This window comes from Salmo salar, chromosome ssa13, assembly GCF_905237065.1.
Source record: "Salmo salar chromosome ssa13, Ssal_v3.1, whole genome shotgun sequence".
In the NCBI taxonomy this organism is placed as follows: domain Eukaryota; kingdom Metazoa; phylum Chordata; class Actinopteri; order Salmoniformes; family Salmonidae; genus Salmo; species Salmo salar.
The window spans coordinates 7,965,219-7,977,036 of record NC_059454.1 but is presented as its reverse complement, the minus strand read 5'-3'; the positions used below and the strand labels follow the sequence as shown (position 1 = coordinate 7,977,036).

The 11,818-nt window shown below is 42.9% G+C and overlaps 1 protein-coding gene across 1 annotated transcript; it reads right to left on the bottom strand.

Moving 5' to 3' along the window:
* Nucleotides 1–997: 997 nt before the first annotated feature.
* LOC106566298 (E3 ubiquitin-protein ligase UBR4) lies at nt 998–11,788 on the bottom strand. The gene is made up of 6 exons (XM_014134202.2): nt 9,749–11,788; nt 7,837–7,934; nt 6,742–6,845; nt 3,793–3,922; nt 1,430–1,569; nt 998–1,180 (listed from the first exon to the last, which is right to left on the bottom strand). Exons 3-6 carry the CDS (start codon nt 6,775–6,777, stop codon nt 1,061–1,063), a joined length of 426 nt encoding a protein of 141 aa, XP_013989677.1. The 5' UTR covers nt 6,778–6,845; nt 7,837–7,934; nt 9,749–11,788; the 3' UTR covers nt 998–1,060.
* Between the last annotated feature and the right edge of the window lie 30 nt (nt 11,789–11,818).

Below are 11,818 nucleotides of genomic sequence, written 5' to 3'. Positions count from 1 at the left end.
TATCAGTCTGCTACAGAGTCATATCAGTCTGCTAGAGTACTACATACACAATTGGTGCACCCTAGCAACTAGGTATAATATTGGTGGTAATTACACATTTCTGTACGATGGTAGCAGCATCCTTTTCATAGTCCTCCTCTTTGGAGCCAGTGGAGGCAGTGCGGAGCTGCAGGCCACTGCCCACCTGCAGGACGGCCATGAACGTGGCAACACTGACACCTGGAGGAGAGGAGGAGTAAACCTACAGTTAACCCCAAGATTAGAGGCAGAGGCAACAGGGGAACTTTCAGCCAAAATAAAACATATTTAAACTAAAAGAATCATTGTATAAAATCATGGGTAAGCTTCGTCAGAAGAACATTGTTTTTCCGCTTGAAAAGTTGACTTTTGACAAAAAACAAACAAAAAAAGGGGACAGTACACTACTGTATGTGGCCAAACTAGGAGTGGAACCTACAACTGAACACAGAACGTACCGGTGTAGAGGCAGCTGAGTGCCAGGACAGTCACATCCAGCAGTCTCCCAGGGGTCAGGGGCTCCAGGACGGGCAGGGACAAGGTGTCCAGGGCCATGGTTACATCGAATACCAGGGAGTGGAACCTGAAGGGAAGAGAATAACACTGGGTAGTGGGTGTCAAATACTGATGATAAATGAGTGTGACCGAGCACGTCACCAAATTCACCTATGACCAGTGTAGGTACCAACTCAGGAGCATGATTACATCAACAAATTTACTGCAATTTTGACTAGAAGAGACAATTGACTCAAATGGGAAAAATATTCTATCACAACAACAATTCACTATGCTCCTACAGAGAGGAAAGAAATCCTTGAGTAGTGTTGTACTCGAGTCCAGAAGTCCAGTGATTAGGGATTTAACTACAATACAATCCTGTGAAGACCAGAGAAATCTGGGTCACACACACACACACACACACTCAAACCCACCCATTGCGGACGGCGGTTGCGTCTCCGACGGTGGCGGGCATGATGAAGGAAAGAGTTGGCTGAGACGGCGTCCTGAAACCGGTTGATATAGCGCAGGAAGTAAGGGAGGTTCAGGCAGACACGCAGCGATTTCTCTGACCCGCCCAGTTCCTGGAGACTGGCCACGTTCTGGGACGCGTTTTCATTTTGGCCTGGAAGGTCTGGTCTGTCGTCTGGTCCTCAATCTCCACCTGAAGAGTAAAGATAAACAGAAATATCAGACCATGTGAACAGCAGCCTACAAAACAACAAATATTACACTCAGAGCCATTTTTGACAAATGATGGTTATAAAAAAGGTACAGAGTAAAATGTTGATATCAAGAAACACAGAGGGGGAAAAAAACTGTTAACTTTCCCAGCTAACAGGGTGGCCATGACTGGCTTTTACTTTTGGTGGCTAAAAAAGTTGTAGAAAATGTTTCAGGAGAAATGTTCTACCTGCGTGTGTCCTGAGGGGGAGGCCAGTACGGTGAGGTCAGGGTTGAACACCGAGGTCAGCTGATTGAAGAAGTTCATTCGCACTTCCTTGTGTCGCAGCTCAGGGTTGACTGGAGAAGGCACCTCCTTCTGGTCCTCCACTGTCAGGGCGGGAGAAACAGGCCCGTTAGGACAGGGCGGGAGAAACAGGCCCGTTAGGACAGGGCGGGAGAAACAGGCCCGTTAGGACAGGGCGGGAGAAACAGGCCCGTTAGGAGAAACAGGCCCGTTAGGAGAAACAGGCCCGTTAGGAGAAACAGGCCCGTTAGGAGAAACAGGCCCGTTAGGAGAAACAGGCCCGTTAGGGAGAAACAGGCCCGTTAGGAGAAACAGGCCCGTTAGGAGAAACAGGCCCGTTAGGAGAAACAGGCCCGTTAGGAGAAACAGGCCCGTTAGGAGAAACAGGCCCGGAGAAACAGGCCCGTTAGGACAGGGCGGGAGAAACAGGCCCGTTAGGACAGGGCGGGAGAAACAGGCCCGTTAGGACAGGGCGGGAGAAACAGGCCCGTTAGGACAGGGCGGGAGAAACAGGCCCGTTAGGACAGGGCGGGAGAAACAGGCCCGTTAGGACAGGGCGGGAGAAACAGGCCCGTTAGGAGAAACAGGCCCGTTAGGACAGGGCGGGAGAAACAGCTGTCTTGCCCTAACCCTGTTGAGTAGACAAGCACCATAGCTGTCTAACCAAACATTGTCACCCCAACATTTTAAATGTATTTATTTGACATAATCCAACAACATAGCCAGAATTAAATGACACTTCTACTGAGTCTATCTAACAATGTGATACAGTGAGTCAATTCCATTTAAATTCCAGTCAATTCAGGAAGTAAACCAAATTGAAAAGTATTAAAGAAAATGTGGAATTTCAGCAGCAGCGGCCTGTGCAGTTTCAGATGAGGGAGGACGATCCTTTTTTTTTAATGATCTTATTTCTATTACAGCATATTGGATGACTGTCATTCATATTCCATTCACTCAAGTTCAATGTAACAGCGATAGGTTTAGGCTACTAGACAATACTCAAATGTTCCCTGTACCCATCAAGCGGTTTCTACAACTTAGCCTATGAATGACAGTTTACAACGTAGGTGCACACAGGTCGAGAGAAAGACTTGTGACAGTGACACATTCAATAACGCCTTGCACATTCTTGCCTGCATCTAGCTGATTTAGGGTGTAATAAATTAGTCCAACAGTTGCAAACGAGAGTTTCTATTGGACAAATACAGGTATGTTTTATCCCTGTTTCGTTCTGTTTTAGAAATGTTTTTCAACGGAATGAATAAACACCTGATCACACACAAACAGCTCACTTTAACAGCCACATAGAAACAGCTCGTTGTATTCCTTCTCGCATCTCCTCCTCTCACCTTTTCCCTTCGCTTGTGGACTTCAAATGCACAACACATTAGCTGTCTGTGACCAGGCGAGAAAAATAAAAAAACTTTACATGCCAAACCTTAATATCAAAACCGCAATCATGCAGTACAGTCAGTAAGCAGTTTAGCAGTTACACTGACGGGGCCCCGGTGGCACCAAATTAGTAAAACCAAAAGCTTACCTTGACTTCGTTAAGAGTTCTGGTGTTGGATAGTCATAGCCAGCTAGCTAACATAGCACCCCTCTGAGCCGGGTGTTTGAGTACGCTAAACAGGCTAGCTGCAATTGGTAGCTAAGTAATTGAAAACAATTGGCAAACTCTAGCTAACTCTCGCTCTTGCTCCTCCGTTTTTGAAGAAATGAATTTGTTCATAACTGTTCAACTATTGTCTTTCTCTCTCTTTGAGTCAACTACTCACCATATTTTAAACACTGCAGTTCTAGCTAGCTGTAGCGTATGCTTTCAGTACTAGATTAATTCTCTGATCCTTTGATTGGGCGGACAACATATCAGTTCATGCTGCAACAGCTCTGATAGACTGGAGGACGTCCTCCAGAAGTTGTCATAATTACTGTGTAAGTCTATGGAAGGGGGTGAGAACCATGAGCCTCCTAGGTTTTGTATTGAAGTCAATGTAGCCAGAGGAGGACGGAAGCTAGCTGTCCTCCGGCTACACCATGGTGCTACCCTACAGAGTGCTGCTGAGGCTACTGTAGACCTTTTTTGGAAAACAGTGTGTTTTTAACAAATTATTTGGTGACAAATATATTTTGAATAGTTTTATCTAAACACGATAACTTTTTAAATGTTTCACTATTTAAATTTTTATTAAAATTCACCGAGGATGGTCCTCCTGTGAGGAGCCTCCGCTGAATTTCAGTGTACTTCCTGAATTGAATTGGAGTTGACCCCAAGCCTGGTGAGATGTAAGAAGAGAATTCACAGTCAGAAAGTGTCTTGACTGTCTGTGGCAGCTTGGCGGACTTCATCATGGCTGTGAAGGTGATGATCTTGGTTCTGTCTAGGCGGCTGCAGCCGGTACACAGCCCCTTTATTAACAGGATCAGGTGTTTCTGGAGACAGAAAAGAGAGGAGGAGAGGGGGAGGGGGGGGTGAGAAGAGTTCTGTTACGCCATTTATTCCACTGAGTCACTGACTACTCTATATTTATAGACACAGTCCAGTACTACTACTGCTGATACTTACTACTACTACTACTACTACTACTACTAACTGCTACAGATACTTACTACTACAGATACTTACTTACTACTACTACTACAGATACTTACTTACTACTACTACTACAGATACTTACTACTACTACAGATACTTACTACTACTACAGATACTTACTACTACAGATACTTACTACTACCCCTACTACAGATACTTACTACTACCCCTACTACTACAGATACTTACTACTGCTACTTACTGTTGCTACTACTGATACTTACTACTACTGATACTTACACTACTACTACTGATGATACTTACTACTACTACTACTACTACTACTACTACTACTACTACTACTACTACTTACTACTACTGCTACTTACTACTGAAACTACTACTGCTACTTACTACTGATAATACTGCTACTAACTACTACTGATACTGCTGCTACGTAGTACAAGTACTATAATACATACTACCTCTTATAACTTCTACTAATTGTTATTTTGAAATTGTCTCTTTTCATTGTTATGGACTGATGCGTTCGCTTCCTCAACAATGCAGTACATCAGCATTTCACTGCACCTTGTATACCTGCTGTAAACTGTACTGTAATGTTGAGGAAGCTAAAACATCAGCATTTCACTGCACCTTGCATACCTGCTGTAAACTGTGTATGTGACAAATACAATTTGATGTTGAGAGGACGGTCTTCCTCGGGGACGTGACCAAGACAACATAGAAGATCAGGATTTGGGCAAGGGAATAGTTCAGTTTCAATTAAGATTCCTCTCTATATCTATGAATAATCAAGAAAAATCCCATCCCTGCTGTCTGTCTGTGGGATAACAGACTGGACATAATACACTTCAAAGTAGGTTTAGATAAACACAGTGGAGGATGTCTAGCCTGCCTGACCCCAGATCTGTTTGAGCTGGCTATGCCAACGCTGGCATGAGAATGATTAGAGGAGTTGGCAAGACAGCAAAAACAGATCTGGGATCAGGCTAGAGGACAGAGAGGATGGGTATAAGCCAGGACTCTCCAAACATGTTTTCCTGAAGGAGGTACCCTCCTGCAGGTATTCACTACAACCCTGTTTTCCTGAAGAGGTACCCTCCTGCAGGTATTCACTACAACCCTGTTTTCCTGAAGAGGAACCCTCCTGCAGGTATTCACTACAACCCTGTTTTCCTGAAGGAGGTACCCTCCTGTAGGTACCCTCCTGCAGGTATTCACTACAACCCTGTTTTCCTGAAGAGGTACCCTCCTGCAGGTATTCACTACAACCCTGTTTTCCTGAAGAGGAACCCTCCTGCAGGTATTCACTACAACCCTGTTTTCCTGAAGAGGAACCCTCCTGCAGGTATTCACTACAACCCTGTTTTCCTGAAGGAGGTACCCTCCTGCAGGTATTCACTACAACCCTGTTTTCCTGAAGAGGAACCCTCCTGCAGGTATTCACTACATCCCTGTTTTCCTGAAGGAGGTACCCTCCTGCAGGTATTCACTACAACCCTGTTTTCCTGAAGGAGGTACCCTCCTGCAGGTATTCACTACAACCCTGTTTTCCTGAAGGAGGTACCCTCCTGCAGGTATTCACTACATCCCTGTTTTCCTGAAGGAGGTACCCTCCTGCAGGTATTCACTACAACCCTGTTTTCCTGAAGGAGGTACCCTCCTGCAGGTATTCACTACAACCCTGTTTTCCTGAAGGAGGTACCCTCCTGCAGGTATTCACTACAACCCTGTTTTCCTGAAGGAGGTACCCTCCTGCAGGTATTCACTACAACCCTGTTTTCCTGAAGGAGGTACCCTCCTGCAGGTATTCACTACAACCCTGTTTTCCTGAAGAGGTACCCTCCTGCAGGTATTCACTACAACCCTGTTTTCCTGAAGAGGTACCCTCCTGTAGGTTTTCACTACAACCCTGTTTTCCTGAAGGAGGTACCCTCCTGCAGGTATTCACTACAACCCTGTTTTCCTGAAGAGGTACCCTCCTGTAGGTATTCACTACAACCCTGTTTTCCTGAAGGAGGTACCCTCCTGTAGGTATTCACTACAACCCTGTTTTCCTGAAGAGGTACCCTCCTGTAGGTATTCACTACAACCCTGTTTTCCTGAAGGAGGTACCCTCCTGTAGGTATTCACTACAACCCTGTTTTCCTGAAGGAGGTACCCTCCTGTAGGTATTCACTACAACCCTGTTTTCCTGAAGAGGTACCCTCCTGTAGGTATTCACTACAACCCTGTTTTCCTGAAGGAGGTACCCTCCTGTAGGTATTCACTACAACCCTGTTTTCCTGAAGAGGTACCCTCCTGTAGGTATTCACTACAACCCTGTTTTCCTGAAGAGGTACCCTCCTGTAGGTATTCACTACAACCCTGTTTTCCTGAAGAGGAACCCTCCTGTAGGTATTCACTACAACCCCAGCTGTAACTAACCTGATTCAGTTTATCAAACAGCTAATTATTAGAATCAGGTGTGCTAGATTAAGGTTGGAGTGAAAACCTGGACGGTATCTCTCCAGGGACAGGGTTGGAGTGAAAACCTACAGGACGGTATCTCTCCAGGAAGGGGGTTGGAGTGAACACCTACTGGACTGCATCTCACCAGGAACAGGGTTGGAGTGAAAACCTACAGGACGGTATCTCACCAGGAACAGGGTTGGAGAGCTCTGGCTGGTTTAAGCATTTCTACTTCTCTCACCTGTGAGACGGCGCATGCTTCGTCAGGGTTCTCCATACGCAGCAGTGAGAACTCAATCAATACTTTACAAGCTGCTGCTACTGACAGCAACTGGTTTCTGGGGACTAGAGGTGGAGAGAACAGAGGATGACTGATCAGATTTCATATGAATAGTCTTGTTAATAACATGTACACAACACTGCAATCTTGACATTTTTTATTAAAAAGTTGTATAGTGATGTACCTGAAGGCCATGCGAACATGAACAGCACAATCTACTGTAACTGGGTTAGCCGCAGAGAGAACATGAACGTAGCGTATCAATTGGAAGGCAGAAATACTGTAAACATGTTTCTATCAAATGACTTTATGCCTGTAAGTTAAGACTGGAATAAGAATGTGACAAATATGTGTAGTTTCTTCCTGGGGGGTTTCACACCAAATTGTGCCGTTTCCTCCCGTTGGATGACCAAAGAGAAAGTATTGTAAAAGATTGGGACACACAAGTGATGCTTCATTATAAAAATCATAGATGGATTTAACGTGAGCATTTTTTGTACAATAAACAAAATGACTTGCATGGACAGTGGATACGTGGTTATGTTTAGGAATTTTTGTTTGTTAGACATTTGGCGATGTGAAAGCAACCGGACCAAATGTAAAACCTACAACGTAATACACTTAACTCAGTTTTAAGTTATAGTTCCAATCAATGTGTGAAAACGCCTTGAGCCTTAGATATCTCAGACCTTGGAGCAACATAAGACAGGCAACGACAACAAGGTCTGAGGATGATGTCAGCTTGGGCCTGCCGCAGAGGCAGAGTTCTACCTTCAGACACATTAAATGATTAAAAATGGCAACACTAGGGCTGCTGAATCAAGTGCACCTACCAAGTGCACCTACCAAACAAATGAACAAAAAAAATAGGAATGTTTGGGGATCGACTAGGAATGCCTTGGAGATCGACCAGTCGATTGCCCGTTTGGTGACCACTGGTCTGGAGAGACTAGTCTCTTCTCACAAAACAAATTTACAAAGGAGTGGTTGCTAAAGTAGTTGAAATGGTAGACATAAAGGAACTAGTTAAATTAGTTAATGGATAGTTGAACATACTTTGTCCACAGACTGTGGCGATGTAATGAGCAGAGAGCGCCACGAACGACGAGTAGAACGGCTAATACTGTTTATCATGGTGTAGGATCTCAGATTCACTGCAATGACATGGGAAATTGAAGAGGGAGGGTCATTGCAAAATACACAATAAATGGCATTACAAAAGTACAGTTCAACTCACAGTCAAGAAAAGGCTATGTCGTCATGAAGAATAACACTGTGCAAAAGAATAGGTTGGTCCAGCAGCCGAAATAAATAGTCAAGCATAGATCCATAATATCCACAGGACTTTATTCACTCCTGAAATGTTGCTGTTGAGAAGGTTTTGTTTACATTTACATTTTAGTCATTTAGCAGACGCTCTTATCCAGAGCGACTTACAGTACATTTCATGCATTTATTTTATTTATTTTTTTGTACTGGCCCCCCGTGGGAATCGAACCCACAACCCTGGCTTTGCACACACCATGCTGGCGTTGCAAACCAACTGAGCCACAGGGAAGATAAAAAATTACAAGTGAATGCTGTGGTTTAGAGTCCCCGGGAACACCAGCTCCAACGGTTTCACATATTTGGTTGTATGTTTTGTCGTCATTTGACAACAAAATGTTTTTATAGCTTCAAATTTAGACTGTCAGTTAATGCATCCAGAAATGAGTCTATACATTTGAGTGGTTATATTTCTCCAGCCCCCATCCCTGAGCTACTGTTGCCCATATTTGATCTATCCCATAGTCACAACACCTGACAAATCAAGGGCTTGATGGTTTGTTAACAACTAGTAGTCAAATCAGGTGTGCTATTGTTGGGATAGATCCAAATGTGTGTGTTCTGCCATTTCAGTTGATGAAGAAATCAAACCTATCACATTCATAGATGCAGCTCTGGATGCCAGGACTGACAGACAGTTCAACACAATGACATGATAAATGGGGCGGCAGGTAGCCTAGTGGTTGGATGCCAGGATTGACAGACAGTTCAACACAATGACATGATAAATGTTCTACAAATTGTGAAGCTATAACTTACAGTTCAGTGTACTCAAATGACAACACAAAAAGGTTGTGCTGCTACTCCATTGTATAGCTAGCTATACTTTGTTATAAATGGAGGTTTGATAGTTGCACTAGGCTCATTAGACTTGACACATAAGGCATTTAACAGTATAACCGATAAGCTTCAAGTATGAATGGGTGTGTCAACGACTGAAGTGACCATTGAACTGCAAGAAATATCCCAGATTGTAGCTAGCTGTTGACAGTCCTTTGGGCTAACGTTAACTACCTAACTCAGAACGGATCAAGGAGTGCAAAGTCAAGAAACGTTATAGTTAGCCCACATCGAACGACATATGAAACGATTATATCAACAGCTGTGTCAACTCGTGATGTTGACATATCTAAATACTAACTATCTAATCCATTCATGCCATCACATCAGCAACATCATGACCGCAAACAACTTGACCATCAAGTAAACAGAGAACCACGGGGTAAACTTTCGTTTCTTACAATACAAGAAATGTTAGTTAGTTCGTCAACTGTGGCTCGTTAAAGCCTAACATTACAGTAGTTCGCCAAAAAAAAACTACAATGTTTGGCTTTGTTTATTGTCATGCAAATACGACAAAACTCTTCCGAATTCAGTTATTATGGTTTAACAGCAATGTTTACTTCACCGTAAACTCTGTTAGGAATGCAAGGCTTCATCTTTTTTTTATAGAAATGTTTGGGGATCGACTAGGAATGCCTTGAAGCAAATTCACACTAGGTATATTACTGTAGGTAGCATGCTATGCTAATGCTAGCGCAATACAACTGAGCTGAGTTAAGTTAGCATGGTTGCTAGCTGTTATATCGAGCTCTTTCTCGTCAACAGAGCGCTGCATTTCACAGACGGACACGTTGTTTACCTGTTTATTATGGATTCTATAAGCGGAGGTAGCTCTTTCGTTTCAAAAGTTGTGTAGGAAGCTGATAACAGCGGCGGGACAGCAGCAGTCCATTTCGATTCCCCATCTCGTCCACTCACCGCCATCTTTAGATTCCTTACCGGACAAGCAGAAACACTTCCTCAACAACATCCCCCAAATAACAGGAAGTGTCGACATAGATATTAAATCAAAGACGCGCTGTAATAAAGCGCTTTAATAATAAACTACGACAAACTAGCAAGAAAATTTCGTAGATGTAGAAAGGATAGAGAATTTTAGAGAAGAAAATAAAAAAAAGACAGTGAAATAATTGCTATTATTTCTTTATAGCACAACCAAACATCTGTAGTACGCTTACTTTGTGCAAAAAAATTTAAAAAAATAAGACTTTCAGAAATAGGAATCATTTTATTGAGGGCATTGGCGTTTTTGTTAAAGTGTTGCATGAGCAGAGTTGTCCATTCACCCCAAAAAGGAAAAATTTATATTCTAGAGCGCCATGCTAATCCATGTTTAAGACATAAATATAGCACATAAAAATGAAAAACATTTCAAACAAAATAAACCAAAATTATCAAAATCTCATCGAAATCTGTACCGCATTTAGTAATCTTAAAATACGTTTTAGTCATCTTTCAGAGCTAAATCATGTTTCAGTATAAGAACACCTGCTTTGAAATGCACCAAGTAACCACTTAACTGCTCTTTCGTTGTGGTAAAAATAACATTTCATTGCATGAAGTGAGATCATGAAAAGCACTTTACATTGCTATCTTAAAAGGAAGGTTATAAAGGGTGTAGACAGTTCATTATTTGTTAATAGCAATGACATACAGTGCCTTCAGAAAGTATTCATACCACTTGACTTATTCTACAATTTGTTGTGTTACAGCCTGAATTCAAAATGGATTAAACACATGACAGTAAAAACATGTTAAGAATTTAATGCAAATTTATTGACAATTAAATACAGTAATCTCATTTACATAAGTATTCACACCCCTTTGCTATGACACTCCTAATTGAGCTCAGGTTCATCCAATTTCCTTTGATCATCCTTGAGATGTCACTACAACATGATTGGAGTCCACCAGTGGCCAATTCAATTGTTTTGACAGGATTTAGAAAGAAACACACCTGTCTATATATGGTCCCACAGTTGACAGCACACGTCAGAACAGAAACTATACCATGAATTCCAAGGAACTGTCTGTAGATCACTGAGATAGAATTGGGATGAGTCATATCTGGGGGAAGGGTACACAATTTCTAGATTGTTGAAAGTTTCCAAGAGTACAGAGGTCTCCATCATTGGGAAATTGAAAAAATATGGAACTACCCACTCTGCCTAGAGATGGCCATCCGACCAAACTGAACAACTGGGCAAAAATGACCTTGATCAGGGAGGTGACAAAGAGCCCAATGACCACTCTGACAGAACTATAAAGTTCCTTGGCTGAGATCGGAGAACCTGCCGGAAGGACAACAGTCTCTATAGCACTTCACTAATCTGGGCTTTATGGGAGAGTGATCAGATGGAAGCCACTCCTGAGGAAAAAGCCACATGACAGCACGCCCGAAAAATGGCTAAAAAAATGCATGTGAAAGAGCATATCTAAAAATATTGTGGTCTGATGAGATGAAAATCTAACTCTTTGGCCTGAATGCAACGTGCTACGTCTGGAGAAAACCAGGCACAGCTCATCTGGAAAAAGACTTGAAGATTGCTGTTCACCGCTGCTCCCCATCTAACTTAACAGAGCTTGAAAAAAAATCTGCAAGGAAGAATGGGAGAAAATCCTTAAATCCAGATGTGCAAAGCTGATACCGACATACCCAAGACAACTGAAATCTGTAATCTCCACCAAAGGTGCTTCTACAAAAGTATTGCATTTACATTTGTCATTTAGCAGACGCTCTTATCCAGAGCGACTTACAATTTTTTTTTTGCTCCGTACTGGTCCCCCGTGGAAATCGAACCCACAACCCTGGCGTTGCAAACACCATGTTCTACCAACTGAGCCACACGGGACCAGGGGTGTGAATACC

Bases quoted from the DNA above. Each gene is read 5' to 3' on its own strand.
- LOC106566298 (XM_014134202.2), bottom strand. From the start codon at position 6,777: ATGGAGAACCCTGACGAAGCATGCGCCGTCTCACAG. The intron at 3,923-6,741 runs GTGAGAGAAGTA...TTCTGTCTCCAG, and splicing joins AAGCATGCGCCGTCTCACAG to AAACACCTGATCCTGTTAAT. The intron at 1,570-3,792 runs GTGAATTCTCTT...CCGCCCTGACAG, and splicing joins AGTCAAGACACTTTCTGACT to TGGAGGACCAGAAGGAGGTG.